This window comes from Aspergillus luchuensis, chromosome 3 (assembly GCF_016861625.1).
Source record: "Aspergillus luchuensis IFO 4308 DNA, chromosome 3, nearly complete sequence".
NCBI lineage: Eukaryota > Fungi > Ascomycota > Eurotiomycetes > Eurotiales > Aspergillaceae > Aspergillus > Aspergillus luchuensis.
The window spans coordinates 3,541,045-3,569,044 of NC_054851.1; the positions used below are offsets into that span (position 1 = coordinate 3,541,045).

The 28,000-nt window shown below is 51.7% G+C and overlaps 10 protein-coding genes across 10 annotated transcripts; 7 read left to right on the forward strand and 3 right to left on the reverse strand.

Moving 5' to 3' along the window:
• Window positions 1–93: 93 nt before the first annotated feature.
• On the forward strand, window positions 94–1,039 carry AKAW2_31189S (protoglobin family protein; the record flags this gene model as incomplete). The annotated part of the gene is made up of 3 exons (XM_041687786.1): window positions 94–208; window positions 265–535; window positions 601–1,039. 3 exons carry the CDS (start codon window positions 94–96, stop codon window positions 1,037–1,039), a joined length of 825 nt encoding a protein of 274 aa, XP_041541636.1.
• Window positions 1,040–2,021: 982 nt separating this feature from the next.
• AKAW2_31190S (aldehyde dehydrogenase) lies at window positions 2,022–4,223 on the forward strand (the record flags this gene model as incomplete). Its single annotated transcript, XM_041687787.1, has 5 exons — window positions 2,022–2,105; window positions 2,524–3,029; window positions 3,108–3,501; window positions 3,559–4,001; window positions 4,079–4,223. The coding sequence occupies 5 exons, from the start codon at window positions 2,022–2,024 to the stop codon at window positions 4,221–4,223; spliced, it is 1,572 nt and encodes a 523-aa protein (XP_041541637.1).
• Window positions 4,224–7,165: 2,942 nt separating this feature from the next.
• AKAW2_31191S (GPI anchored serine-threonine rich protein) lies at window positions 7,166–7,921 on the forward strand (the record flags this gene model as incomplete). Its single annotated transcript, XM_041687788.1, has 1 exon — window positions 7,166–7,921. The coding sequence occupies one exon, from the start codon at window positions 7,166–7,168 to the stop codon at window positions 7,919–7,921; it is 756 nt and encodes a 251-aa protein (XP_041541638.1).
• A 955-nt stretch (window positions 7,922–8,876) lies between these two features.
• Window positions 8,877–9,376, forward strand: AKAW2_31192S (DUF2462 domain-containing protein; the record flags this gene model as incomplete). The annotated part of the gene is made up of 3 exons (XM_041687789.1): window positions 8,877–8,935; window positions 9,086–9,170; window positions 9,251–9,376. The coding sequence occupies 3 exons, from the start codon at window positions 8,877–8,879 to the stop codon at window positions 9,374–9,376; spliced, it is 270 nt and encodes an 89-aa protein (XP_041541639.1).
• Window positions 9,377–9,766: 390 nt separating this feature from the next.
• On the reverse strand, window positions 9,767–12,435 carry AKAW2_31193A (uncharacterized protein; the record flags this gene model as incomplete). The annotated part of the gene is made up of 5 exons (XM_041687791.1): window positions 9,767–10,375; window positions 10,428–10,753; window positions 10,809–10,917; window positions 10,969–12,124; window positions 12,191–12,435. The coding sequence occupies 5 exons, from the start codon at window positions 12,433–12,435 to the stop codon at window positions 9,767–9,769; spliced, it is 2,445 nt and encodes an 814-aa protein (XP_041541640.1).
• A 3,155-nt stretch (window positions 12,436–15,590) lies between these two features.
• On the forward strand, window positions 15,591–16,911 carry AKAW2_31194S (5'/3'-nucleotidase SurE; the record flags this gene model as incomplete). The annotated part of the gene is made up of 3 exons (XM_041687792.1): window positions 15,591–15,602; window positions 15,837–16,762; window positions 16,842–16,911. 3 exons carry the CDS (start codon window positions 15,591–15,593, stop codon window positions 16,909–16,911), a joined length of 1,008 nt encoding a protein of 335 aa, XP_041541641.1.
• A 668-nt stretch (window positions 16,912–17,579) lies between these two features.
• Window positions 17,580–19,184, reverse strand: AKAW2_31195A (DUF5427 domain-containing protein MTC1; the record flags this gene model as incomplete). The annotated part of the gene is made up of 2 exons (XM_041687793.1): window positions 17,580–18,562; window positions 18,623–19,184. The coding sequence occupies 2 exons, from the start codon at window positions 19,182–19,184 to the stop codon at window positions 17,580–17,582; spliced, it is 1,545 nt and encodes a 514-aa protein (XP_041541642.1).
• A 3,783-nt stretch (window positions 19,185–22,967) lies between these two features.
• AKAW2_31196S (uncharacterized protein) lies at window positions 22,968–25,139 on the forward strand (the record flags this gene model as incomplete). The annotated part of the gene is made up of 1 exon (XM_041687794.1): window positions 22,968–25,139. The coding sequence occupies one exon, from the start codon at window positions 22,968–22,970 to the stop codon at window positions 25,137–25,139; it is 2,172 nt and encodes a 723-aa protein (XP_041541643.1).
• Window positions 25,140–25,521: 382 nt separating this feature from the next.
• On the forward strand, window positions 25,522–26,892 carry AKAW2_31197S (putative C2H2 finger domain protein; the record flags this gene model as incomplete). The annotated part of the gene is made up of 3 exons (XM_041687795.1): window positions 25,522–25,684; window positions 25,729–26,105; window positions 26,155–26,892. 3 exons carry the CDS (start codon window positions 25,522–25,524, stop codon window positions 26,890–26,892), a joined length of 1,278 nt encoding a protein of 425 aa, XP_041541644.1.
• Window positions 26,893–27,375: 483 nt separating this feature from the next.
• Window positions 27,376–27,765, reverse strand: AKAW2_31198A (TMEM14 family protein; the record flags this gene model as incomplete). Its single annotated transcript, XM_041687796.1, has 2 exons — window positions 27,376–27,696; window positions 27,763–27,765. The coding sequence occupies 2 exons, from the start codon at window positions 27,763–27,765 to the stop codon at window positions 27,376–27,378; spliced, it is 324 nt and encodes a 107-aa protein (XP_041541645.1).
• Between the last annotated feature and the right edge of the window lie 235 nt (window positions 27,766–28,000).

A 28,000-nucleotide genomic window follows, 5' to 3' on the forward strand; every position in this document is an offset into this window, starting at 1 on the left:
CGCCCCTCTCGATCTAACCGAGACATCTTTTATCTTACCTGTTCCTCGAATATCCACTCATACACCCCCTCCTGCAAAGCCGAGGCTCCCAAAATGGAATTCACTCGCGAGCCCAATCGACCAATGAAGCATGTCGACCGCAAAGCCCTGTACACCCGCCTAGAGGCGCGCATCACGTACCTGCGAGACTTCCTGGACTTCAATTCAAGTTCGTCCACTTGCAACCTCGTTGCCTTCAATCATCAACTAACCGCATGGGTGTAGGTGACGTCGAGGCATTGGTGGCAGGCTCCAAGTATATCAAGGCCCTGATCCCTGCCGTGGTCAACATCGTTTATAAGAAACTTCTCGAGTCCGACATCACCGCTCGTGCCTTCCACACTAGAGATACCGCCGACGATACCCCAGTTGAGGAGTTCTTCACAGAAGAAAGCCCCCAGATCCAACGTCGCAAGATGTTTTTGCGTTGGTACTTGATTAAGCTGTGTTCCGACCCTTCCCAGATGGAATTCTGGCGGTACTTGAACAAAGTTGGGTATGTCTTCCTATCTCTTGGCCGGTCAGTGTATACAAAGTATCATGTGACACTAACGGTCATAGAATGATGCACACTGCCCAGGAACGTCTGTACTCGCTCAACATCGAATACATCCATATCGGCGCTTGCCTCGGATTTATTCAAGATATCTTCACCGAAGCCCTCATGTCACATCCTCACCTGTCTCTCCCTCGCAAGACCGCCCTGGTTCGCGCCATCAGCAAAATCATCTGGATCCAGAACGACCTCTTCGCCAAGTGGAGAATCAGAGATGGCGAGGAGTATGCCGATGAGATGTCGGAGATAATGGTTGACGAAAAAGAAGGATATCTGGGTGAAAAGAAGATCCTGGGCGATAACAGCAGCACCTCTGCAAGCTCGAGTGAGGATGACCGCTCAAGCATTCACAGTGGCACGGTCCCTACTTCAACCCTGGCATGCCCCTTCGCAGATATGGCGAAGCCGGCGTCGGAAACCAAGATTTGGGCCGGGTCTAACTGAAACAGTCGGTTGTCTGGATGGTAATAGAACGTCACGGATGGTATACAGGTTTAAAGAGCATAGCGGGCGTCAGGCATATGTGTTCCGGGTATCTTGTTTGTTTCCTGGTTTTGTCGTTTCTAAACAAGTCGTTCGTATCTTGGAGCATGCATGGATGGTGTTGGGGTTCACACAGGCGATATAGTAATTAAAGATATCCAGATTTAGATATTGTGACATCACTTCTCCTGCAGTTCTCGGACAGATCTATCCGCTGCACGTCCATACTCGGTGTCGAGGCTATGCCTCTCCTTACCTCTCTTAGGGTGTCTATAACAGAACAGAACAAAGTATATCAGTCAGAAGGTAATGGACGCTCCCTTCCTACCTCGGCAGTCTAGAATATGATCGGTGTCCCTTTTGAGACTGCGCACAGAGGTCCCCGACTGCTTTTTGTCAGCACCTTAGCTACCAAGTAGACCATCGCTGTCACTTTGGTTTGAATCCCAACCGACCCCGAGTTGAGGCATCTGCCGGAGTGGAGGCCACGAGCCGTGTCTACCGATAAGCAGACAAATTTCTGTTGCGGCAGCTGCGCTAGGGGGCCAAAAACTGACGATCATTGGATTCGTTGAAAGTAAGGCCCACACACTTCTTTGGGACAAACGATCTGGTGTCTCCAACGTTCGCAGCAAGGGAAAAGAGGATGGGACCTGCAGGATCCTAACGCAATCGTCCTGTGGGTGAGAGGACTTTGAAACTCTCAGTTACAACAACGATGTTTGAAGTAGTATACCCAATTCTGTGGGTTGTCCAGCTGCAACTACTAGTGAGGGTGACAGCCGAGGCGGCGCTGACAGGGGGCTAAAGCGTTACAACCGTCAACCTTATCTCCGGGTGGGGGGGAGTGCAGGAAAAAGGAGGAATTCCGCGGTCCGCACACATGAAGTTGTGAGTCGCGACTTCAACCGTGGGAGAGTGATCCAGGGGGACTATCCACACAATGTGCCATCGGGAAGTCTCCCCCACTCAACAACCGAGTCATGATGACATTTTCCAACAGACGCGCACATCTGCCTGCCAATTAGTATGCAGACATGCAGAAGCTTCCGTAGTCACAGATGAGGGCCCTCCAAACCATGCGCCGGAAGGGCAATATCATTGACAATCTTTGACAATCTTTCGGCTCCATCACGTCGGGAAAAGTCCCGAAAATTGCCCCCTCACTTCTGTGGCTGCAGATGCAAGCAAAACCAGTGTCTGCGACTAACTAGATTACTGGGGTCTCGCGCTGTTCCATTATCGCGCCATTTGTTAGTCTTTGACCCCGTCTGTTTGACCCTTTCCCCTCATTCATTTTTTTTGCCCTGGCTTGTTGGTTCAACTTAACCCCATACCCTCTTGCTCATCTTTTGTCTCTCCACTTCTCTATCTATTTGTTCATCTCACCCTCTTCTCCCTCTCCCTCCCTCTCTCTTGTCCTTTCTAAATCTAATGCCCTATAGACCAACCCCTTCTATCTCCAATTAACCTTCGAAGAAGCCATGATTGCCAAAAACCCTAACGGAAATACCGCGGTTATCCCGCTTCTGATCAACAACGAGTCTTCTGTGACCGAGACGATATTTGACGTCACGAGCCCCGCGACGGGTGAGGTGATTGACCGTTGCGCCGGAGCAACAGTCGATGATGCCAACCGTGCTGTCGCGGCCGCGAAGGCCGCCTTCCCCGGATGGAGCAAGACCAAGCCGTACGACCGCAGAGATATCCTCATTAGGGCCGCGGATATTATGCTCTCCCGGAAAGAAGAATTGATTCGGTATCAGATGGAGGAGACAGGTGCGGGACGTATGTTTGTGGAGAAAACATTCATGCTGGGAGTCGGGTTCCTGAAGGACTTCGCGGCGCGAATCCCGTCTATCGAGGGTACAGTGCCGTCCGTTTCGGAAGATGGAGAGTGCGCAATGGTCATCAAGCAGCCATATGGCGTAGTACTAGGAATTGCGCCTTGGTATATTACCTATCTCCATTTCCACAAGGCATTTGCTCCGCGTCAGTCTCATGGTCGCTAACATTATCACCTCGGTAGGAATGCTCCCTACATCCTTGGAACCCGTGCAGTTGCTCTACCCCTCGCCGCAGGTAATACAACGATTTTGAAGGGATCAGAGCTGTCCCCAAAGTGTTTTTGGGCAATTGGAGACATCTATCGCGAAGCTGGTCTTCCTGCGGGATGTCTCAATGTCCTTTACCACCGTCCCTCGGACGCAGCGGCGGTCACGAACGCCCTCATCGCTCACCCGGCTGTGCGCAAGATCAATTTCACCGGTAGCACCACAGTGGGCTCAATCATTGCGTCCACTGCCGGCAAATATACGAAGCCGGTACTCCTCGAACTGGGAGGCAAAGCCTCGGCCATCGTCTTGGACGATGCCAACCTGGAAAAGGCCGCCATGTGCTGTGCACTGGGATCCTTTATGCATGTAAGAGCTTTGACGTTGGACAGTTTAGCCTGGAATTGCCTGCTGATTCGAACATAGTCCGGACAAATCTGCATGTCGACGGAACGCGTTATAGTACAGCGGTCTATTGCAGACAGGTTCAAGCAAATGATGGCGGAGGCGGTGGAGAAAGTATTTGGCAAGCACGGGCCGGCATTGGTCCTCGTTGCCCCTGCTGCAGTCAAAAAGAACAAGGAGCTGGTAGAGGATGCGCTTGCCAAAGGCGCCAACCTTGTCTATGGCGACACCGCAGCCATTGACCTGAACAACAGCAGCATGCGACCTGTGATCGTTGGAGATGTCGCCAAGAACATGGACATGTACTTCACGGAGTCGTTTGGCCCGACTGTATCCCTCATTGTCGTTGACAGCGAGGAAGACGCTGTGACACTGGCCAATGACACGGAGTACGGCCTTACTTCGGCGGTATTTACGGGTAACCTGTTCCGTGGTCTCAGGGTTGCCAAGCAGATTGAAGCAGGGTAAGTTTATGTTGGTCGAGATCACTCTCCGTCTGATCCGAAAGTGCCATCTGCTGACCCCTTTCGACTATGAATAGAGCTGTACACATAAACTCTCTGACCGTGCACGACGAACCTGTTCTTCCCCATGGCGGCTGGAAGAGCAGCGGATACGGTCGCTTCGGAGGAACCTCCGGTTACGACGAGTGGCTGCAAACCAAGACGATTACTTGGGTAGAATAAGGCAAGAGCGCAGACTGCACCGACTCGTAGCGCTCAACGATCCCTGGTCGGGTTTGTAATTGGAGGCCTTTGGGAAGTTGTCGTCCACTAGGAGGACGAATGAGAAGCCACATGAAGTAGACCGATGCCAATAGTTCGATATTGGGACCATGGCTGGCATTATTACAGCGAAGGGGACTGGACTGGACTGGACTGGACCCTTGATCGAAATACCCACTCAATGCAGGGTTCAGTAAAGCCCAGCAATACGAAGCACATCATCTTATTTGGCTTTTCCTTTTTTTAATTTATTTAGCGATACCGGGAAGAGCCACTCCCGGTTGCATCCAAGCCTTTCTCAAGTCTGGACCAGTAGTCTTATCACTGCTCGCTGATGGGTGGCGACCGACTGTTACTGTAAATAGAGCGTGTATCCTGGGAGGCTTTGTCAAGCGCCGGAAGTCGTATACTGTGCACGACTGCAAGTGCACGGAGGATTGTGTAGAACACTGCATGCACATCTTCGGATAAGTCCAATCCGGGATGCAATTGATCACAATTTCACCGACAGTCTTTGGTGATCGCGTGAACTAAACTAGAAAGCTTCCGCCACCTGTTATATCCACAGCAGATGGATCATGAGCAGTCAGACTGCATGTCAGGTATTGGAGTCCGAGACATTTGAACTAGTCTCCGACGCCACTGGGAAAATTCCTGCACTCACCCACACGTGGTAAGCGATACGACTACCTGCTGTGTGGGCAGCGGAATTTGGCCTCGAGCGGAGATAGCTTGCCAACACGAAGGTCACTGGCAGGCGTGCTCAATGCTCATGGAAAGCCATCCCGTTGTTTTTGTTTGGTTGATCTGCAAGGTACATACTTGCGGGAGTGCTTGTCCCTTGAAGGTTCGCAGTATGACGGGTCATTTTTCATTTTCCCTTGGTACGGAAGACCGAAAGGAAGGCATGTTATCAGTTATCGTGCCTTGTTAGTGGCATTGGCAGTCGGAACGAGGGTCCACTAACCCGGTCAGGAACGAGGAATGAGCGACAGGAACCGGAGAATCTTCACCCAACATAGCCATAGATGACTTCATTGAGGACGTTGATCACCGCTCTTGCGGGACTTGATTGTAGAACGGTCAGTTTGCAGAATGAATGTCTCGTTCCGAACCCCCTTGATAATCTGTTGATCTGCAGCCAGCGGGAGGAAAAAAGGGAGGGACTACGTGGGTAGTAGTAGTAGTAGTAGTAACCTGACTTTTTTGTGTTTCTCCGTAGCAATTTAGGCGACTATCCGATTACACGGGGGTGGGGACACCGGACAGGTTCCTTGGTGCCTTTTGGACTTTAGGAGAGGACACGAGATGGATTGGGTGCCTCTGGTCCCAATATTCGGAAGTGGTAATTAAACTCTGTGCCTGTCCACTTCGGTGATTAACGCTTCGGCCTCGTGGCGTGTCTATGTCTCATTTGTGCCAGACCAGGACTGACCGGAAGAAGCTGGCAAGGCTCCGGAAGGCGAAGCCAATCAAGCACCACTTTATGAGGGGCACTGATCCATCCATCGTAAAATTTACATGAGGGTAATTTCCCAGGTAATTTGCCCTGCGGGCTATGTCATTGAGAATGGAAAAGTCTCCGGATATTATTTGCCAGAAATGTGAGATGTGTGAGAGGGGAAAAAAAAAAAAAAAACGCTCGAGCTTCTGGAAGTGAAACAAAGCTGGAAGGAGGAAGGAGAGGGACGAGCAGACGAGGAAAGGAGGTAAATGATGGTGTTTGTTTGTTTTGCGCGAATCCCTTGCGGGCCAAGTTCCACCAACAAACTTCTCTTTCTAACTCTTTTTCCCTTCCATCACAACAACATCCTCCCTTCTCCGTTCTCGGGGTTCCTCCGTTGTTCCTGACTTGGTCTGACATAAGGTTATGATTGTTTCACTTGTCCCACGGCTTCGCCGGCTTAGAGCTGAGACCCTCTTCTGAGTCAAATGGTACCATTTTGCCGATATCGTGGCTAGTTCTCTTACTTTTACGCTCTGGATTATGGTACCGTTGGCATTAGTTTGATCTATTCCGTACTAATAACAAGCCTAGTTTTAGGCGGATATACACTGTTACCCACAGGTAGCATTCAGTAAATACCTCCTCCCACTACTCTTAGGCTCCCACGCTCAGAGCCTTGATTCGATGTCTCTCCTAAAATTGCCAGGCTGTTAGCGCCCTGGCAGATGAACCCCCGCTCATCCCTCGTATCTGCGGTCTCAATTTATCTCAATTTCTGAGTGGCCCACGCCTCCCGAGTATCTTTGAGCATATCCACGATGGAGGGGAGCGATCCAAGCGGACTAACAGCGGACTAAACCGCCGTGTAAGCCAGTCAGAGAGTCATACTGGCTTGAGGTGACATCGCCTATTCATTTCGCAAGGTTTAGTCGGGGAAGGGTAGGCCCCATACATTCCACCGTTCTCAAAGTTTACCAGACATCTCTTAGACTAACCATGCAATAGTAGGTAACTAGCAGTAGTCTTGAACGCTGTTCCTGAGCAAGTTCCCAATCAGCAATTTGAATGAAAGAATAATTTCCCTTGACCCACCGGGAAATGAGCCGCAGATTTGGCGATGTTGGGCTTGGAGCCTGGTAGGTTGTAGTGAATGTCATCCCCTCCATAGGGGGGAATTGAGAGAGGGGGGCTGTGAAGGGACTTGTCCTACGCCTGTCACATCCCCATCATTCATATACTTGAATGTTCCTTTCCCCCCCCTCCTCCTTCTCTTTCTCTCGTTCCCTTCTCACGATTTGACGTCCCTCGCATTTTCGCCCTCTCCCACGGTAGTCACTCCTTTGCACTACATACACGAAGTTTTACTTCCAGTCACTCTTTGAATTACACTCTCCAATATCCCTACCTACTATCATTCTTTACATCACACACAAGACACGAAAGTGAAATCGAAAAAATGCGTTTCTTCACCACTGCCCTCGTCTCTGCCCTTGCGGCCCTGGCCTCTGCCTACACTCAGCCCGACTACTCTCAGAGCCCCACCGGCAATGCCATCCTCACTCCCGAACTGAACCAGATTGTTCCTGCTGGCAAGCCCTTTGAGATCACCTGGGACCCTACTACCTCGGGTAGCGTGTCTCTGGTCCTTCTCCGCGGCCCCAGCACCAACGTTGTCCCCCTCGAGACCATCGTCGAAGACATCGGCAACTCTGGCAGTTACTCTTGGACTCCCAGCACCACCCTCGAGCCTGACACCACCCACTACGGCATCCTTCTCGTTGTCGAGGGCACTGGCCAGTACCAGTACTCCGTCCAGTTCGGCATCTCCAACCCTGCCTACTCTTCTTCTTCCTCTGTTGCCGCTGCTACTAGCACCACTGCCGCCGCTGCTGTGAGCTCTGATGCTTCCGAGACCAGCGTCATCATCAGCAAGATCACCAGCACTATCTGCCCTGAGACTGCCACCGCCACTGCCGATGTCAAACCCACTTTCACCTCCGTCCCTGTGATCGGTGGCAACAAGCCCTCCAGCTTCGTCGTTGCTCCCACTGCCTCCGGCTCTGCCAGCCTCATCCGCAGCTCTGCCACTCCCTCCGGCACCCCTGCTGCCAGCAGCTCTTCCGTCTCCCCCGTCTTCACCGGTGCTGCTGACCGCAACGCCATCAGCCTCGGCGCCGTCGCCGTCGGTGTCGCTGCCGTCCTTGCTTTCTAAGCGGAGCAGCAATCCAGCATTCTTAGGGAATTTGTAAAGTGATGGAGGTTTGTACCTAGCTGAGACAGTTGTATGTACAAGAACGCGCAAGAGCGCGAGTGAGTTGTTGAGAGTATTTACGTTTGCAGCGATTCGATTCGATTCGTCGACTCTTTACTTATGACAATATACCCCCATAGTTAATGAGCAAGGGTAATAATAAGAGCATTGTATTATACCAGAGCTGCAATAATCATGAACATCTACTAGTATATCGTAAATCAGCCTTAGAAGGCTTTCCACACAGTAACGTAGGATAGACAGCCTACACAGTAAGTAAATGATCTCCCACTAATGTTTCATCTAAATGGACCGAACCCCCTTCGATCCTATCAATGACCGATAATCTAAGATGCCAATTTCCCTTCCATCCATCCCTTCATCTTCAAAGCTAATCTAAATCTCCGCCCTATTTAATTCTTTGTTACGTATGTATCCATACCAACGGCTTACACCGCATCCGCATCTCAAACTGAAACTTGCAAAGAATCCGACCCCATCCCATGCCGCCCCCCTTTCCTTTCTCATACCAACAGATGACAAAAACAAGATCCAACAATCCAACATGCATATGCAGATCATAACACTATTGCATAGCTCCCTTATACACATACACAATCCCCAAAAAAATATTACATACTCATACACACCATAGAATTCTATCCCCAAAGCTTAGCGTAGTTAACTATGCACTCCGTCCATAGTAAGCTAGATCAAGTCACGTGATATATCGATAAGCCCCCCAGCAACCACAACTCCGCCCGCCTCCTCCCCCGATAAGCAATTTTCTTTTCTCCGACGACCCGACTGCGACCACTCACCTCAAACATACATACATACACAACCATTGCTGCAGGCAGCTAGCTACCTTCTCTACTCTACACCAGAGGAAAATAATATAATATAAATCGCAACCATGGTCCAAGGATCCCTCAAGAAGAAGCCCGCGGGCAACAGTGGGAATCTTGTGAAGCGGTACGTTAATACCTATTTACCTACCCATCCATCCAATTATCTTTCTAAGATTGAGATATGGGGGAACTTGATGGACAAATTTCACATACACCAGGAAACAAGATGGTATTATCAAGCACTTAAGGCTAACCTCTGTGAATTACTGTGCAGTCCCTCAGCCCTCGGCCCCAAGCGCGGACCGAGACAAATCGCACCTAAGAAGACGACGTTGGTTAAGCAGCAGAAGTTGACTAAGGTATTTTCTTTCTTTCTTTCTTTCTCCTCCGGTGATTTATCTTGGTAGTTCAATAATACTAATCATGGGGATATGTGTAGAAACTCACGGCGGGATTGGTGGCCCGGACGGAGAAGAATCTTGCAGAGAAGGCGGGACATTTGGAGTTGTTGGCGGGAGGAAAGAAGGATAAGAAGAAGGATACTAAGGGGAATGTGAAGAAATAGAGAAGGGGGGTATAATTATGGATCCTGTGATTAAATAGAGGGAAGGAGGTGTTGCGATTGCTGTTGCTATTACTTCATTCTGTTCAGTATATGATTAATGAACATACGATACCCTTTTACACATTACTGCAAAAGTTTTTTTGCTTGTCTATATTTGAAAGTAGAACCGAAATAGAATGTAAAATGAAATCTAAAACTATGTATGAGAAAGATGACATATACACAGCCCAAATAATAATTATATCCACGAAAATTAGCACGGATCATCACTCATAATAACGCAAAAGTAGAGGAGATGAGACAAAAGTTATATCGCTTCAAAGGGTATCTCAAATTCAGTATCATTCCATCCGCCGTCTTTTTTGAGTTGTTTTCTCCAGGTCGCCTCGTCTAGGCGTTCTTGCCTAGCTTCGCAACACAGGTCGGGGCACCGGACTGCTCGACCAGCTCTTGGCCGCGATCAATCCACCGCCGGAATCCCTCGTCGGTAGGGTCGACTGGGAAGTCATCCCACACGGCATTCTCGGCATCGGCATATGTGTTCCAGATGCCCTTGGGAACATCGGCGGCGCACCAGGAAGGAAGCTTGGCCAGAACGCAGGTGTAGTAGACGTAGAGAATCCGGCAGAGTAGGTCAACCCGATCCACGTAATGTTGCTTACTGGGGTCGGGTTCGCGACCCCCGTCACCGAGACGCCGCCACCAGGAGACTCGCCAGCGGAGGGTAAGCAGGATATGGCCGAGCTCGCTCAGGAAACGCAGGTGGGTTTCTTGAGAGATCTGCTTCCACTTGATGTTGTAGAAGTCGCGTTCCAGCTTTCGGAATCCCTCCACCTCGAGCATGCGGCAGATGATGCGAGACAACTGTGCTGCAAGGAGAATTTCGCGACGGTCCTCAGGGTTGTTGATGTCCATGGTTCTCTCCTGGCCTCCGGCTTGAAGAGGAACGAAGCTGTAGCTAGCACGGCTAGGCATGTTGTTCCATTGCGAGAGTAAGGACTATTAAAGTCAGTAATTGTTTCGCATTAAGCAGACATCGATGATCACTTACATAAACGTTGTTCATCGGGTCGCAGTCTTTCACGCATGTGAGCCAGTTCTTGGACTTGTCCTTCGATTCGACAATGCGCCGATCAATGAAGTCGAGAAAGTTGGACTTGGAGTTGCCATTGTACTCGCTGAGTCCGCGGAGGAACTTGTAGGTCTCCCCGAGGTCAAGGACATAGAGGGATCCCCAGGATTGCTTGGCACGAATGTTGAATCGACCTTGTCGCTCACCGAGGAATGTGATCAGATCGTTGAGGTCGAACTCAGAAGGAATGTCCATCCGGATGCGTCTAGCACCATCTGTGGTGGGATGGTTGATGGCTCGTTGAGCTGGTGTTCGTTAGCAACGAGGACCAATACAAGCGGCGTAGAGATCGCAACATACAAACATAGTTACATGTACCGTACTCGACGATGTTGGCAAAGCAGGCGCGTGCGCATGGCTGCTCGTGGAGCGTAGGGCGGCAAGCATCGCACGGGGCGTTGCCATCACACTTGCAATTTCGTTAGATGCAAACTTTGAATTAGATCGGCTCAGTGCATACCTTGCGCTTGTTCAGTCGACACTGGACACATGTGTCCTTGTTCTTTCGTCGCAGTCCAGCATTAGCCCTGCCGACCATGCTCAGAGGGCCCTTGCGGCGCGCTCCCCGTGGTGGTGATATGAAATCTGCCGAAGCAATAGATCCTCCTTGGCCGTCTTCCTGCACGATCTGCAAAGGCTTGGGCAGGTTCTGGTCCAGATGCACGCTTGAGTTACGTTGCTTGCGCTTTCTGACCGTGGCCACTGTCTGTAGTGCAAGAGCTTGTGGCCGAGCGGGCGCCCTCTGCGCAGATGACGAGGCTCTGGGTCTGGCAGAGACCGGCGTGAAGTAGGCCTCCGATGGGTCTTCACTGACCATGAAGGCGGTCGCATTTTGTAAGGGTTGAGATGTCTCCGAAGAAGTGCTCTCCTTCTGTGTATCTTTCCAGAGTCCATTGTCTTCGAGTTGGCGATCGGCAAAAGCGGGGATCTCATCGTTGCTAGCGGGGTACGGTTCGTAGACGCTGGGAAAATCTCCAGAAACCGAAGAACTCTCCGATTTGTATTGCAAGCCGTCATTTTGAATTCTCTCCTCTTTGAAGAACGTCGCGTCCTGGGGGATCGACAAGGATGCAGGCGATGTCATGTTGGAAGACAGCTGAGACTCCAGACCTTCAAGCCAGCGAGAATCCAGTGATCGCATCGAACCCTGGTAGTCGCGGATGTGTCCTGGACGTTTGGCAGCTGATTGCAGACCCATCGACAGAGATACCGGGGTCTGGTTAGGCAGGTTGTCCGTGGGAGCGGGCGCAGTCGGTGCCGTCCAAGTCTCAGCGGTCGAGAAGGGAAATGCCTGGGGAATATTCTGGAAGGAGAGGAACGGATCGGGAGGAAGATCGGACAAGCCCTGTCCCTGCGGCAACTCTCCGGTATCCTCTACAATAACCGTGTTGGTAGAGGCAGGCTCCTTAGCGTACGGGTACATGAGAGGCGCCTCCATTGGAAGACCAGCCGTCATGGCGTTGAAGAGCTGGAATGGCGGCCATGACTCATCCAGCTGGAAGTTGTCGTCGGCGGAAGAGGGCAGCGTCCTCGGGCTGATCGTACCACTCACGGTGCCTTCGATAGGACCGTCGTTGATGCTGAACTTTCCGGGGGAAGTGGCACCATGTTTGCTGCTGCACGGGGAGGGGTACCTGTCAGCGGGAAGCTCCAAGGTTTAGGGAAGATGAGACGAATCGCACCTGCTCTCACTACCTCGATAATCGCCAGCATGACCTACCACCGGGACGGTGGATTGGTCCCGCGACAGCGGACCACGAAGGTTGCTCAGATCCACGACATCCGCATCGCCTGGACTCGAGTCCTGGCTCGCATCCCACTCCAGCGGTTGGTCGTAAGCGGAATAGATCGGAAAAGTATCCGATTGCCAGTTATCTAGAATTTTGGGGTCGATGCCCGCAGCCGTGCCAGTCGTCCCGCAGTCCATACAGGGGGGCAGATGGAAGGGGGATGGTGATGTAAGAAAGACCTTTTGTGAGAAGCCGGAGCAGGTCTTTGGCGCGTTCCTGAGTCTGTTGGGAACCGAAGCGGGCGGTGGGTTTTGGGTGGGTTTTGGCGGAGGTTCGGAGTTATGTAGTAGTTGGTGGTGGTGGTGATCGGGAAGAGGGGGAAGGACCGCTAGATATATAAATGGAGATGATGAGCGTAAAGGCGATGATGAAAGTGATGCACGAAGCAGGAGTGAAAGGGAGAAGATGGATAGTTTAGTCAGTGCTGGACTGACGAAGCGAGCAGAAAATCGGCGTCCGTGGCTGACTGACTTGGACCGACTGGGTTGGCGCTGCTTGGTCTTCCCCACCAAAGATTTTGCGACGATCGGCCTCCGAGGTGCTGCTTGCATTAAACATACTTGGATTTATTCTACTAATTCTACTAATTCCTCTTGATAAGTTCCGCACTGACCAGGTCCGCAATACGCACGAGCTGGGTTCCTCCTCCGCGGCCTCGTTCATCGATGGCAGCTGCCTGCCACTTGACTTGTTCTATCACATATTATATTAATCTTAATCTATCTTGCAGCTGGTCCAGCGTCTATCCCTGACCATGATGAGGGGAAATCACACACACACACACCTACTACGTACACCTCTCTATCTATTCATGTCCGTCGGAGTTTGATCCTCAGGGGTCCTCCCTACAAACCAACGCGGTACAAAGAGGGGTCAAGCCGTGGATCGTCCCCTCGCGCCTGAAACTACTGCAACCTACGATGAACAAGGAGGACCGACGGACACAACAGACCACTTGCAGCCATTAAGCCAGTGCAAGGTGCATACACTCACACACACACACACTAACACACTACTGACCACCCCAATCCTGGTTGGTGAGTGATAGCGTTTATGGCCCAACATGACAGTCGAGGATTACGCGAGAAAATCATTTCCGTTGAAACCGACTACGGGGGGCTGTCCTCCGCGGATGGATCGATATTATTGCTAGAAAAGGTCGGTCCAGGTGCCGGTGGTCAGAGGGGCTGTTTGACTCGCGGCTACCACGGAGTAACCACAACGCCATGGAGCAAAGCGTGGATAGAACAGACCCGCCGAGAGGAATGATTGGCAACTTGGCGCCGGTGGGATGGGACCGTGGTTGCTTTTGCAACTAAGAATAAGGCGCTCCTGAGCAATCAGCGTGTGTGGTCCTGCGGCCTAGCACAGTAGTCCTGATTCTTATTCTAGAAGCCTGTCCATGGCTGGTTGGGAAGTGGACGTGGGTTTGCATTTCCCGTTCAGGATTCGCATATAAAAATTCATAGTGTGGCCCCATCAGGGTCTGGAAAAAAAAGAAAATTTTTTAAAAGACAAAGAGCAAAGAAAACCTAAACAACCAACAATAATCACTAATAATCAGTAGGGCACGGGACCACTCTCAGCCTGCAATAGCCGCACACACCCGTGTGCCATTCTGGACTTTTGTGTGGATAGATAGTTAGTATTATTAGATGGGTGTCGTGATAATTGTTCTACCGATTATTCATGAGTGATGTGCAATAATTTATCGATCAGTATGATCATCTTACCTAAGAATATGCATACACACATGACCTCTTTTACCCCGAAGAGTTCAAAACCCTCCGTAGATAAGCCAACAGCACTACATGGTACAATGATGCCAGGATCTAAGTAAATATGTGTGTGTGTCTTAATGTCCCCTACGTGAAGAAGTATGCAGACACTAGGGGTCTTCAGTGCATATGTACGGAAGAGTAGCATTCCCTTGGTATCCCAACTGATTGGTGACCCCAATCTCCCTATCGGATTTATCTGGTCTTCTGCCGTCTACCTTATTGTAGTCTAATCTAGGATATCTGAGGCAATCGTTGTGTTGCATTGAACGTGCGCCGCCTGATGATTCTCTTGTTTCCTTTTTTTTTTTTCTCTCCCCCCTCTCCCCCCTTCTTTGCTTTTTGCGCCGAGCCCCATAGTCAGTCACCTTGCCTGCACCTCCTGGTGCCTTACTCTACGGGGTATTTTCCATCATGCTCGGATCACCCTCTTATCCTACTAGACATCTGGCTAGTTCGTAGTAGTTTAAAGCCATGACCGACATAGTGTCGTTTCACAGGGAGGCCCCGATGAATGCCCTACCTACTATTGACATGCGACGGGGATACTATTCTTCAAAGATCTACTTGACGAAATCAATCTATTATCTAAACAATAACCCGAATCACTTCTTCTTCTTTTCTCCTCAGCTGACCGTCTCACTGCCGAGTTCTCAGGCCGGACGAATTCCCTCCTTGGAAATGCACCCGTTCTGGATGGTCCGATTCGTCTTCTTGAAATCCCCACGAGGTGTGACTTAATCGCAGGCTTTGCTTTTCCTCACCGCAGCCTCTTTTCGGCGTCCCTCGGCTGGTCTCCGTCCCGTTCTGTCACATACGGTAATATTACGTGCTTGATACTTTCTATTCCATAGTTCAATCACTGTTCCATACCCGTCCGGTCACCGTCATAACGGAGGCTCGCAACCACAGTTGACGTCTTCAGAGCAACGCCCCCCCGCAGCACAACAGCTTCACCGTGACCGAAATGGAGATGGAGGCCAGATTCTCCCCGGTTTCTCTTCGAGGTCGGGGTAAACGGTGATCGAAAATGGCTGTCGGGCTCAACGATTACCCAGCTAAATCGTCCCTATAAATACCGGGGGGAAGGAACAGCTGGCAGATGTTGATCTGGAGAAGCAATTATCATATATCATAATACACTATCACTGCAATACAAACTGCAACTTGAACCCTGAACCCGAGTCCAAGTCCCCGAGCCCCAAAATAATCCCAGTGCGGATCCATCCACTTTTTTTCCCATCGGAGAAGAGCGAAAAAAGAGTGCAACGCGCGTGCGTGTGAGAGAGAGTGTGGGAATCTGAGAGAAGAAAAGAAAAAAACAAAGCTGGGAAATATTAGGTCGCTGCTTTTGTAAATTCCGATTTCAAAAGTCCGAAGCATCAAATTCAATCAATCAATCAATCCAATCCAATCCAATCCGATTCCAGAAAAGAAAAAGAAAAAGAATATACCATTATTCTTCTCTTATTGCCCAACACGAGTCAAAGACATCTACTAGATCTTCCTTCATCATGCATATATTGGTATGTTTTTATTGCTTTTGCTTTTTTTAACATCTTCCTTCCTTGTCATCATCAATTGAACTTTACATGTGCTGCCCAATGTCACCGCTTCTTTGCCAACCCCCATGTTCCCTACCTACCTACCTGTCTACCCTCCCTCCGTATACGGAGCACGAAAAGCTACATGACTAGTCTCAATTAGCTAAACAAACACACACATGGAGACACACACTAACACAAAAACAAAATAATCAGGTAGTCAACGATGACGGTCCGCCGTCCAGACGCCTCTCCCCATACATCGAGCCACTAGTGACGGCACTCGAGTCCGCCGGCCACCGCATCTCCGTGGCCATTCCCGCCGCCTCCCGCTCCTGGATCGGCAAAGCCCATCTAATCGAAGCCTCACTCACAGCCACTTATGTCCCACCCGCTGCCTTTCGCGGTGATGGCACATGGGATGAATCCTTCCAACAAGATCCTACCACAGAAAACAACAACAATGCCAACGACTGGGTGATCATCACCAACGGCACCCCAGCCAGCTGCGTCCAACTCGGCCTCCACAACCTCTTCCCCGACCGCGGCCCCATCGACCTCGTCATCTCCGGCCCCAATCACGGCCGCAACGCCTCCACCATCTACAACCTCTCCTCCGGCACCGTCGGCGGCGCCCTGGAAGCGGCTACATGCGGGAAACGCGGCATCGCCATCTCCTTCGGCAGCAAAGATGAACAGCCCCTAGATATCATCCACGCTGCGGCTCGTCTCGCCACTAGAGTCGTCAACCATCTCATCCAGAATTGGGATGACCAGGTCGAGCTGTATAATGTGAATGTGCCCATGCGCCTGGACGTCGAGTCCCGTCCGGTCTTGTGGACTCGCACTTACCCGTATTACTGGGCGAGAGGGTACTTGTATTCGGAGGTCTCTGGGGAGAAGGCCGCGCCTGTTGTTGGTGTCAATGGACATGCTACTGCTGATGCTGCTGCTAACGGGGAGGAGGAGGAGCAGCAGCTCACGAATGGTAGTACCACGAAGACGGTCACACCCAAGAGTGCGGGTGGTGGTTTGAAGAAACGGAACTTTGCCTGGGCGGCCGAATTGTCTGATATGAAGAGGGCGTTGCAGGAGAGTCCCGAGGGGACGGATGCTCATACGGTTTTGAGTGGGTGTACTAGGTTAGTATGCCCCATCTTATGGCTTTCATTGTCCCTGCTTGGAACCTATTCTAAGGATAATGCTAACAATAATGTGTAGTGTCACCGCCCTCCGCGCCAACTTCTGGCATGTTCCTGGCCTGGAAGGGCAATTGCTGCATCTGGATTGAAAATCGAGTTGATTCATGCATGATGCGTGTGCGTAACGCAAAACGGAATGGAATAACGACCTTGTAGATTGAAGATGATGTGATAAGGAGACTTATGTGTCTTGTCTGCTTGTTACTATCTGGTTTACTACTACTACTACTCCTACTACTACTTACTACCTTAGATACCCGCAAAGGTTGTGTTTGTTACTACTTATGTTCCCTGAGAATTTGGAATACAATATATGATTGATCTGCTACTTTGTTTGTCATTTTTTGTAGTTTTGATGTGGGCCACGTGTAGTTAGATGGCGTAGACTGCGTTGATTGTATTTGTTTGTTTTTGTTTTATCATGTGTCTGTCATATGTACATGGGACTGAGTGGATACGGGTTTAGTATATCTGTCTGTGTGTATGTATGTATGTATGTATATGGTATTAAAGACGCCGCAGATGGCGCGAATATGGAGAAACTGTCATGTCGTGGCTCAATAGAACAAAGATAAGAACATGTGGGGGTGGAAAGTGTAAGGGGAGAGGGGGGATCGTATCGTATCATGTGGTCATGTGAAGGGTTGACAAACGCCCCAAGAGAAAAGAAGGCAGACAAGATAAAAGAGTAGAAGACGCAAATACGATAAGGAATAAGAACAGGATTGATCGACGTATCCACCACATCAACCTAACTCTAAATCGCGCGTGCGGCCTCGCCTGCGCCACTGTCCACCACGGATGCCTGCTCAGCACGCATCTTGCCCTTGGCCGGTCCGCCCTCGCCGACGCCCATTCTCCGCGCCACGTAGCGTTGTGCAACCAGCCCTGCAGCCAGGGACAGGCTCTCCTCGATCCACTCGGCTGCCCACTCTCGGGGGTCGACGCCGCCGCTCTCGATGATGTCGGCGATGTCGTCGGGGATGGTGGTACGAGGGACGCTGGCGTCTTCGGACTCAGGGTCCTCCACTGGAATAGCGGGGGTCTCGAGCCAGTCGATCCATTTCTGAGGAATGGCCTGGGAGAGCGTGTGGAAGGCGATGCCGTGGATGGGGTCGTGGAGGTACAGTGCGAAGACGACTTCTTCCTCGGCGGCTTCGGGCACATCGACAACGCCTGCTGGAGTGGCTTGGTCGGTTGTAGGGCCCGCCTGGAAGAGTTCGGTGGAGGTGGTCTGGCTGATGGCCTGGATCGCGAGGAAGATGTCGCTGCTGCGAACCGGGTTGGTCTCGCTCAGATCTTGGGTAGCTTGTTTGGCAGCCGCTTCGACGCCGCCCTTGGCCGAGAAGTACTCAGTAGCGTAGGCTTCGGCGCTGGCCCGCGCAAGCTTGGTGGCCTCGACTGTGCCTCGGATGGCCGACAGAGTGCGAGGGCTGCCGGGCGTCACGGTGCGCCACCATGGGCCATCATGCCAGCCCGGGCCAGAGAACTGAGCGCCGCCGATATCCAGTCCGCGCTTCGGGGCTGACTCCTGACCCCGCTGGATGACAAGGAGGTCCCCGCCTTCGACCTGCGCCATCACGCGCGAGAACACCGCGTACACCAGAGGGTCGATGCTGGGGTAGCCAGACAAATCATGTGTTACGTGGATTTGAAGACGTTCATGGGACGAGATGGGAGGGGCGAGCGTGTGGATGAAAGAGGTAAACGTAGGAATAGCCATGTTGCGCAGCTCCCCACCTGGTGGTTTGTCGTTAGTGATCTTTCATAGCGAAACAAGCCCGTCTGGAGAAGACATACCTAGGTCCTTGAGAGCTCCCACATTGCCCTGAATCTGCTGAGCCCACTTCTGAGCCTCTTCATTCTGCTGGATCTCCTTGACTGCCGCCTCAGCCTGCTTCATGGCAGCGCTGGCGGTTGCAAAGATGCCACCCCACCATCCACCGCCCCCACCGCTCGAGGCAGGTTTCTCCTGAGCCTCTGGCTTCTCAGTCTCCGGCTTCGGCGCATCTGCAGCCTTCTTCTCTGTAACGGATGCTCTGGTGCTCTCTTCCGACTTACGAGGCGCCTGTTTCTCTTCACTGGAACGGCCGGTGGAGGGGGTTGTGGCAGTTGCAGCCGGTTTGGGCGACTTGATCGTAGGTCTGGGTTCGTTTGTAGACACGCGCGGGGTTCCTGGGCCACTGCTGGGGCGCTGAGTGGCTAGGCTGTCCAGTTCTGCGAGGATGTCCTGCTCGGACTGTGCGGTGGTGGGTTTGGGAGCCGCCTTGGAGGGCTGCTGCTCGGGGGCAGAGTCGACACCCAGGTCGTCAAATTGAGCGAGCAGCTCATCGCTGGTGGGTTTTGAAGACTTGGGGCGCATCGTGCAGATGGTAGCGATGCCTTATGAGTGAGGGTATGTTATATTGAAAGATGGCGGGCAGGTATAACAGTCAAGAAGGAAGACAATAATATCGGGGGAGGAATGGACGGCAAGCTGGAGCTCTGGGGAATCCGAGGTTGGGCGGTGGAGCCCGGATGACCTGCGCCAAGGGCCCAGGAGGCGTTAGCGGGTGAAGTATCTTTCTTACTCTACTTTGGGAGGGATTCGTCCAATGCCATACTTACTCTAAATATAGATGGCGGGTGGCTTTCTCGCAGTGGCTTTTTGTCTCACATGAATCGACTGGCGAGAACCGTCGACGCGTGTATACTAGAAGCACTGCAGGATACTGCAGTCGCAGCAAACTAAGCTATAAATAGATATTCGACGGACAATCCGACTAGTAGTGCATTGCTCACGTTAAATATATATACATGGTCAACTAGCTAGTTATACTACTTACATAGCAGATCATGGAGCCATCATTTATACGGTACTACCAACTAACTTGATTTTGCCTATCGAGTGTAATCTACTGATTCATGATCAGCCACCCCCTCAAGTTCCCATTTATATATCCAGTTCAACAAAGTACACCTCCCGACTACATTATGGTAATACTAGCATCGTAGTACTAGTATTAATACTGGCAGTCACACCCGATAACCCACTTGACAATAGCTTATATATAACGCTGAGTGGGACGGCAGCTGGTGCTTTTATGAACATGCATTACCTGCTACCCAATAATGCAAGAGAGAGTCCAACTTAGCAACACCAATAGTACCTCCTGCTAATCTTATAGTAAAAGAAGCAAAGGCCTCCCCACCTCACTCCGTCCTGCATATGAAAATTCAAAACTCAATCCTCAAACAAACAGACCGCCGCTATACCTATTGCGCAACATGTGTCTGTATGTATGGCCAATACTCTCAAAGATATTTTACCTATCTGACTTCATGCTCGACACGAGTTATGATTAGATGTTAACGTAGGGGTATGTGAGTGTCAGCGCTGCAAGTCGATCTTCCATGAGTTTTCACCCCCTTGCTTGCCAATATCCGGAAGGAAGACAACATCCTCGCTCAGTTTGTAGGTTTGATGACCCCAGCAGCAATCCTGTTACCGGAGACGGCGCTTCTGCCCCAGTCCTTCATAGTCGAGGGATGAAACACGCTTTGCGTGCTAGCATTACAATACGCTGCCGCGTGGCGGCTCCCTGTGATTCACTATCAAAAGAATAACAGCGCGTGTTACTGGGAAAAAAAGAAGGAAAGAGAGCACGAAAGCAGTGCCAGGCTATCTATGATGTGATAAATATAACTACGTCTCAGAATATACAGCATGCTTCACAACAAGCTTTAAAAGGGTGCGCCTGAAGTATATCGACGCCATAAAAATGTATATTAGGCCAAGTAACTTAATGCCTCAATGGCAGGGATATAGCGAAATCTGTATCATTAAGCCAGTAGTTTCTAGAAAATATGATCATTTCTCCGGTGTTAAAACGCCATTGATTGCCACAGTGATATTATGGACCATTTCAAACATTTTGCTGAACAATAGCGATGGGACAGACAGCAGAGAATTCCGGGGTGGTGGTGTTATGCCTGATAAGACCGGGAGATAACACAGGGATCAATTGATTAGGAGCAGCCCGAATCAGTCGAGGTGAGCTGGATATTAGGTCTAGCTTGCGCTATAATAACAATAGTACCATCATAATAATACTTTGTCAATGATAATGATGAGTGTGAGGAAGACTGGGCCCACCAACGTCTACGCAGCTACCTAATGATCATGTCAGAAGCTGCCAGAACTCGATCACTTCCCCCGCTCGTCTCATTTCATAGTATGCTTTCAGCATGAATTGTTACCGAAACATTCCGTGATGGTTCATCAACCACTGGCAATTTGACTGGTCGCTCCCGAACACCATCAGCCCATTTGCCCACATTGCCTTTTGTTTTGGAAAACAGGAAAAGGTCATTCGATCCTTTCCAGCTTAAAGTATAGCTATGATGCATTGGAAGGGAATATTCTGACTATTATTGACTAGAGAATTTTGTCCCTCAATAAAGTACCGTAGTAGATGATGTCACGTAGACGGGGTAACAATACCGCCCCATGACTCAGGCAGGTACACGGTCGATGAATGTCCATCTATCAGGTTGGCAACCCGAAAGATGAGACCAAGTTGACGCCAACTGTGCTATGATCTACCCCCCCGGTTCCCCAGGTGGAGTTGACGGCTACTGCGATAGTCAATACTCTACCTGAATCAGGGGTACTTTTTCTCTCAAGAGTAGCCCCTGATAGAAAAAGGGAAAAAGCATCCCTCACCATCAACAAGTCCATCTTCAGGGCGCTCAAGGTATACCTCCGACCTGGACTACAGGACTGGGGGGGTATTGTCCGGTAACAGACCAGCAGACCACTGCGATTATTTTGATTGGCCTGATCAAGACTACGGCGTCTGCGTGACGGGGATCTATCCGGAGCTGGTCTTTTTCCGGGCGGATCAGAGCCCCAGATTGGCTATTTGGGTGGGTCCATACAGTAAAATAAGGTAACTTGCGTATGGCGCGTACCAGCACCAAGCGGTGCCGATACCAACCCAGTGCGAAAAGTTGATTGCAAAGGCCAGTCCGGCCAGGTAAGGTAAGTAAGTGTAAAGCTCAAGTACTTTCTTTACTGGGACTTACTATTCCTACTAGATCGCTTTGTGAAGGCGACCTGCTGCCTCTACAAACTAAACTCCAAGTCTTTCCCTTCCTTTTCTCCCCCAGCATTCACTGCGTCTAAACATCCCACAATCCTCTTTTGCTTGCCTCTTCTTGCCCGCTTCCCGTGTTGGTGCTGGGCTGTTGGTGGTGTTCCTCGTGGTTAATCCCTCCCCCCTCCGAATCTTCTCCCTTTCATTCTTCCTTTTCCTCCCTCTTTCGCCATCTGCCCGTCTTCCCCCATTCCGTCAAGACTTCATAGTTCCACTGCTACGGAAAGCTTTAACACTCCCACCCCCAGCTCTTTTCTTCCTCCCCACAGCATACATAACCTGCCATCTATCTCAATCCCTTCATCTGGTGCATTCTATCTTCTCTGTCTAGATCTCTTGCTTCTGGTTTCTTGGTTTGTTGCCGGTGCTGGCAGAACGCATAGTTTTTCTGCTTACCCGCTCGGCTTCCTACTTTTCCTCTTCAAGAACTACGAACCTCTTAAACTATCCCTGCCAACCGTTCGCGGCGTCCACCGTGGTTGACTCTGCACAACAACCACAATACTTCTGCTCTATCGCGCTCCTCAGAGGGCGATCTTTTCACATCTTCAAATCTTGTTCCTCTCCGTTTATTGGAATCACTGACGCGATTTTCTCTCGCCCAAAGGTATGTTACATATCACCTGCCTGACCCATACTACGCTCTACTTGTGCCTGCCAAAGCCATGTCTGCCACGTTTCTGTCAACGTTTTGGTCCATCCTCCAGTGGAGAGCAGCCCAATTCCTCCTGCATCTCACTTGTCTCGATTGCTCGACCGTGTTTTGGTTTCCCCTTTCCCACCCTTACGCTCTCGGGGCTCTGGTGTAGAAGATTGCGCTGCAGTTACTTCTGGCGTCTTGGCGCCGCAAGCGAACTTTTCAGCCGGAAGTTAGTCGACTAACACTATAGCCAGATCCCACGTTGGGCCCCTCGAAGGAGGATCAGATATCCCTTTCGCTAGTATTCTCACATCCTACTACTTTCTATCTGACTACTTCTTCTCCTCACCTTCTTTTTCTGTCCATTATGGCTCCGCTTCCTCATAACGAGGCGGAACTGGACAGCCATACTTCGGACTTGGCCAGCCAGGACTCTCCGCTGCGCCGACAATTCTCCGAGCCATTACACGCTCACTCTACTTCTACTCAGGCGTCTCCATCCCCTTCTCCCATGACGCACAAATCTAAATGCTCTTGGTGCGGCAAGGAATTTGAGTCTGCCAATGATTCCAAGTCGCAATATGATGCTCTCAAAGAACATATTGCTACCGTTCATCCGCAGATTGCCAAATTCTCCATGTATGAGGGTGCCGACGAAGATGAAGAGTCTCAACTCCACGAAGCCGATCCTCAAGCAGAGGACAATGCAGAGGTCGCGGCTGAGAGTGAAGCCGATGACGAAGAGCAAGATGAAGCCGCTGCAAATGGCGTGACTGAGGTGACGGAAGCTTACGATAACGACAAGGACCAAAGCGTCGATGGCGATGAAGCTGACGGCCCCGAGGCTGACGCTCTTTCTAATCAGCTTCATGAGTTCTCTCGCGGTCAAGACTCAGTTTCGTTGGATCAACGTCTTCATAATTTGTGGAGTGTCAATGATATCCGTAAATTTTCGGAAGACTATGACGAGAAGTCGTCTGACCTAGACCACTCTTGGTCCATGTTGCTCCGGGGCCCGAAGCGCGCACAAAAACGTGATGGCAACGAATTTGCTGAACGGCCCGGACCGTACAAGCAGGTGAAAGCTGCCAAAGGGGAATTCCTAGAAATGACTCCCCTAGAAGAGTTTTTGGCGCCGCTTCGGGACCCGGAGCACCGCTCGACCGAAGAGCTGTATGCTATCACAGAAAACGTGGCATATGCCTTGAAGGCGTGGCAGGACGAGTATATGGCCATAGAAAAGCTGCACAAGGTAGCGACTCGCCATAATGCGAAGCCGACGAGCGACCCGAGGAAGTTGCAAAGGCCTCAAGTATTTGAGGATAAGAAGGAAGCCATGCTCTACGGCTACAAGTACGAGGCCAAGGAGGATAAAGTGGGCAACCAGAACCCATTCACGCAGGGCGGGTTCAAGCCAACGCCCGCTCAATTCCGAAAGATGACGGCCAAGATTGGTCCCAATCATCCTAACCCGGATGGCTGGCGCACCATCGTCAAATTCGGAGTCGAGCACGTGCCGAAGTTCCAGAACCCGCCACGCGAGGAATTTGTTGGCAAGGCCACGCGCAAGCGCAGGGCCGCGGAGCTGGAGGCGGCTAACCGAGAGATGGCAGCCTCTGGCTCCGAAGAGCCCACTATCGAGACACCGGCTCAGACTGACACCGAAGAGTATGGCCCCAAGCGGCGCACACGTGGCCGTCGCCCTGGCACCGAGATCGACGAAGCCCAGGCATCCGCGACCCCCCCTCGGGGTGCGGTTCGGGGGCGTGGAAGTGGCCGCGGCCGCGGTAGAGGCGCAGCTCGCGGAGGTGGAGTCATTGCTTCGACGGAGATATATCAGCCCGTGGCTGCTGCGACCTCAGCACCACGGCCGTCATCTGGACGAGGGGAACATGTGGCCAGCTCCCTTCAGGCACGACCTGCCACTGCCCAGTTGACACCGATCGAACCGGCACCTAGTAGCACGACGCCGACGCCTCCCGCAAGCATCCAAACCGGCAGCACACTGGAGGATGGGGTGGATCCCGCTGAACAGGCGCGGCGACAAAAGATTGCCAACTCAAAGAACCCGAAGCGAACAGAGGCCATGCTGAACCACTGGGCACGTTTCAACCGCGAGGGTCGCGTGCGCAATCCCAAACGCTCTAAGGCTCAAATCGAGGCCGACCGCGCGGCGGAGGCTGCTCGGAAGGCATCTGAGCCCCCGAAGCCGGGAAAGATCAAGAAGAAGCCGGAGGGCGGGGTGTATGGGGAGCCTGCGCGACCTAACGCAGGGCTCGCGCCCGCACCTATGCCTGCATCGACACCTTTGGCTCCTGGTCCTCCTGCGCATCATCAGCTCGCGCCGATTGCTGCACCACGACCGTCACTTACGCCATATGCTCCTATCGATCCTCGAGCGGTGGCACCATTCCCAGGGCCTCATGGTCTTTTACAGCAAGCGCCGCTGCAGCCGTATCGCACACCATACCCGGAGTACTACAGTCCTTATGGGGCGCCTGCGCCTGGGCTGCCACCACCGCATCCGCGACCTGCGTGATCCACCCTGGCTTGTATCCTAATTTCGCTCGTATGTATTATTGTGCTTTTGTTTCCTGTGATTAGTGAGCGTGCTTTCAGCGACAGGCGTCGGGGCTTTGCGATCCGTGGTTGGTTGTGAATATTGCCAACCAGGTAGGATGTACATTGGGCATATAAAAAGCTGTATTATACATTAATGCCATACCTTTATTCAGCTATCTCAGTTCAAGTAGATTATAATACTGCTGGTAATTGTATACTTGATGGGATGGATGACGCAGGTCACATGATGAGCTCCACGTGACGCAACACTTCAACTCCGCGCTGGTCGGCGACCAAGTGAGCTGCTTCACCAACCCATCACTTTTCTTTCATTTCACATCAACACAGACTCAATCAATATGGGTAAAAAGAGACGTGGACCGACGCTGGATGAGCTTCTGGCTCGTCCATGGTGCTACTACTGTGAGCGCGACTTTGATGATTTGAAGATTCTCATATCTCACCAGAAGGCCAAGCACTTCAAGTGCGAGCGCTGCGGGCGCCGGCTGAACACTGCAGGAGGTAGGTCATCCAATGCGCCGTGGCGATATTTACTAACAGCACAGGGTTATCGGTGCACATGAGTCAGGTCCACAAGGAACAACTTTCGGCAGTCGACAATGCTCTTCCCAACCGATCCAGCCTCGACGTCGAGATCTTCGGCATGGAGGGCGTCCCGGAAGACATCATCCAGTCGCACAACCAGCGCGTAGCCACCCAGTTCCAACAGGCAGAGGCCGAACGGCAGGCCGTGACGGGCAATCCGCCTCCGGGAACCGGCGTTGGCGGACAGCCAGCGAAGAAGCCCAAGCTGGAGAGCGTGTCGGATCTGAAGAAGCGACTGGCGGAGCACAAGGCTAAGAAGGCGGAAGCACGTACTGGAGGCAGTAGTGGTGAAGCTACTCCAGTGGGCGCAGGACAGACCCCGACTATGGGCGGATTCGTGAGTATTCTCTCCCACAACATTAGTGACGCGACTAACAATGAGGCAGGGCCAGCCTGCTCCTGCTGCTGCTGCTGCTGCTCCCGCCGCTGCACCCACCACTACCTCACAGTTCTCTTACCCTCAACCCTACGGCACTGCCTCTCCTTATCCTCAAACCGCCAGTCCTGTCTATCCCAATTTCTCCCCGGGACAGCCCCAATTCCCCCCAACCGCACAATACCCTCCGGCGGGATATTCACCACAGCCGTTCCAGGGTACGCCGGCGGCACCGTTTGGAACCACTCCCCCAGCATTCCCCGCACAAACTCCCGCAACCCACACCCCTCCGCAGACGGCCGGGGCATTCCCGCCCCGGTCGGGCAGTCTGCCTATGCCTCCAGGTTTGCCGCAGCGACCGGCTGTGGCAGCGCCACCGGTCAACGCGTATCAGATGCAGCAAATGCACATGGGCCAAGCGCCGGCCTTGAACGGAGGCGAGACGACACAAGCGCCTGATACAATCTCGACATCGGTGGACGATCTCATCTCGGGGGCCGCGAAGCAGGCGGAGACCACAGCAGACAAGCCCAAGAGCGAGGAGAAGCCCAAGAAGGACAAGTCGAAGGCAGTACGACTGGTTTACTCGGATAATGAGACGAGTCCAGAAGAGAAGATGGCACAGCTGGCAAGGTACGCATTTGTTCCCGAACAGAAGGGCGAGACGGTTTTGGAGGAGGTACCGGCGTCGGTGGTGACGGGCACGACGCGCGAGATGGATACGGTGGAGGATGCAGCGGATCGGTAGGCACCAAGCCACCAGCCACCCGCCAGACAGGTATAACAGCTTTACGAGCATGCAAATACATGGAGGGGCAGCGACAGAGACAGGGGATCGGATCAAGCAGCTAAGTTCAGTTTCTTGCACGATTGGAAATGTCTCTTACAGTGTAGGGCGGCAAGCGACACGAACCGTAGCATGGAGAGGTTACAAAGCACACAGAAGGGGACAGACGGAGTCAGAAAAGAAAGAAAGAAAGAAAGAAAACTGTAAGTTCAACATCGAGCAGGTAGGCTACATACAGACTACTACTACGCCAATAATGAAACAGCTTAGCTATCTGTATACCCTGTAATGAACACATCATCATCATTATCAGCATCATCCATTTATTTCATCCACATACATATATAGTAGTAGTAACCTATGTCATACACCCCCATCTCATTTATCTCCCACTTACATCCTCCCCCCATCCCTCCCTCTTACCCAGCTAGCTAACTAGCTAGTCTAATTAGCACTAAGAAGTGCATTCCCAAAAACCACACCCCCAAGGACCGCCACCACGCCCAACCCCGTAGGGACCCCCTTCCCCGTCTTAATCGCGCGAGGGATCGACGCACCGCCGAGGATAATCGAGGCCAGAAGACCGATCTCTGCCCCGTAAGGCTGGTTCGCGCGTAGTCGGAGGTACGAGAGCAGGTACAGGAAGGAGACGGATAGTCCGGCGATTAGGGAGGGGAGGGAGCGCGCGCGCAGGTAGCCGGTTATGCCTCCGATGGAGGTGAGGATCGTGAGGAGGGCTGCTACTTTTGTGGTTGTTGTGGTGGACTGTTTTGTTTTGTTTCGTTAGTTGGGGTTGGGTTGGGTGTGGGGAGGGGATGGGAGGGGACGTACCATTGTGGGTTTGGGGTTGTGTTGTTGGTGTAGGTTTGGGTGTAGATGTGAGGTGGTGGTTGTGAGTAGCTATGTAATATGGACTGGGATGATGGCATGATCTAGCTGGGGTAGTACCTAGGTAGGTAAGGTAGGCTAGTGTAATTTGTGGATGCTGATTGGTTGGTGGCTTACACTACCATCTATATACTCTCTCTACTATGTATTCTATGTACAACTTACCACTTAAAACTATGTA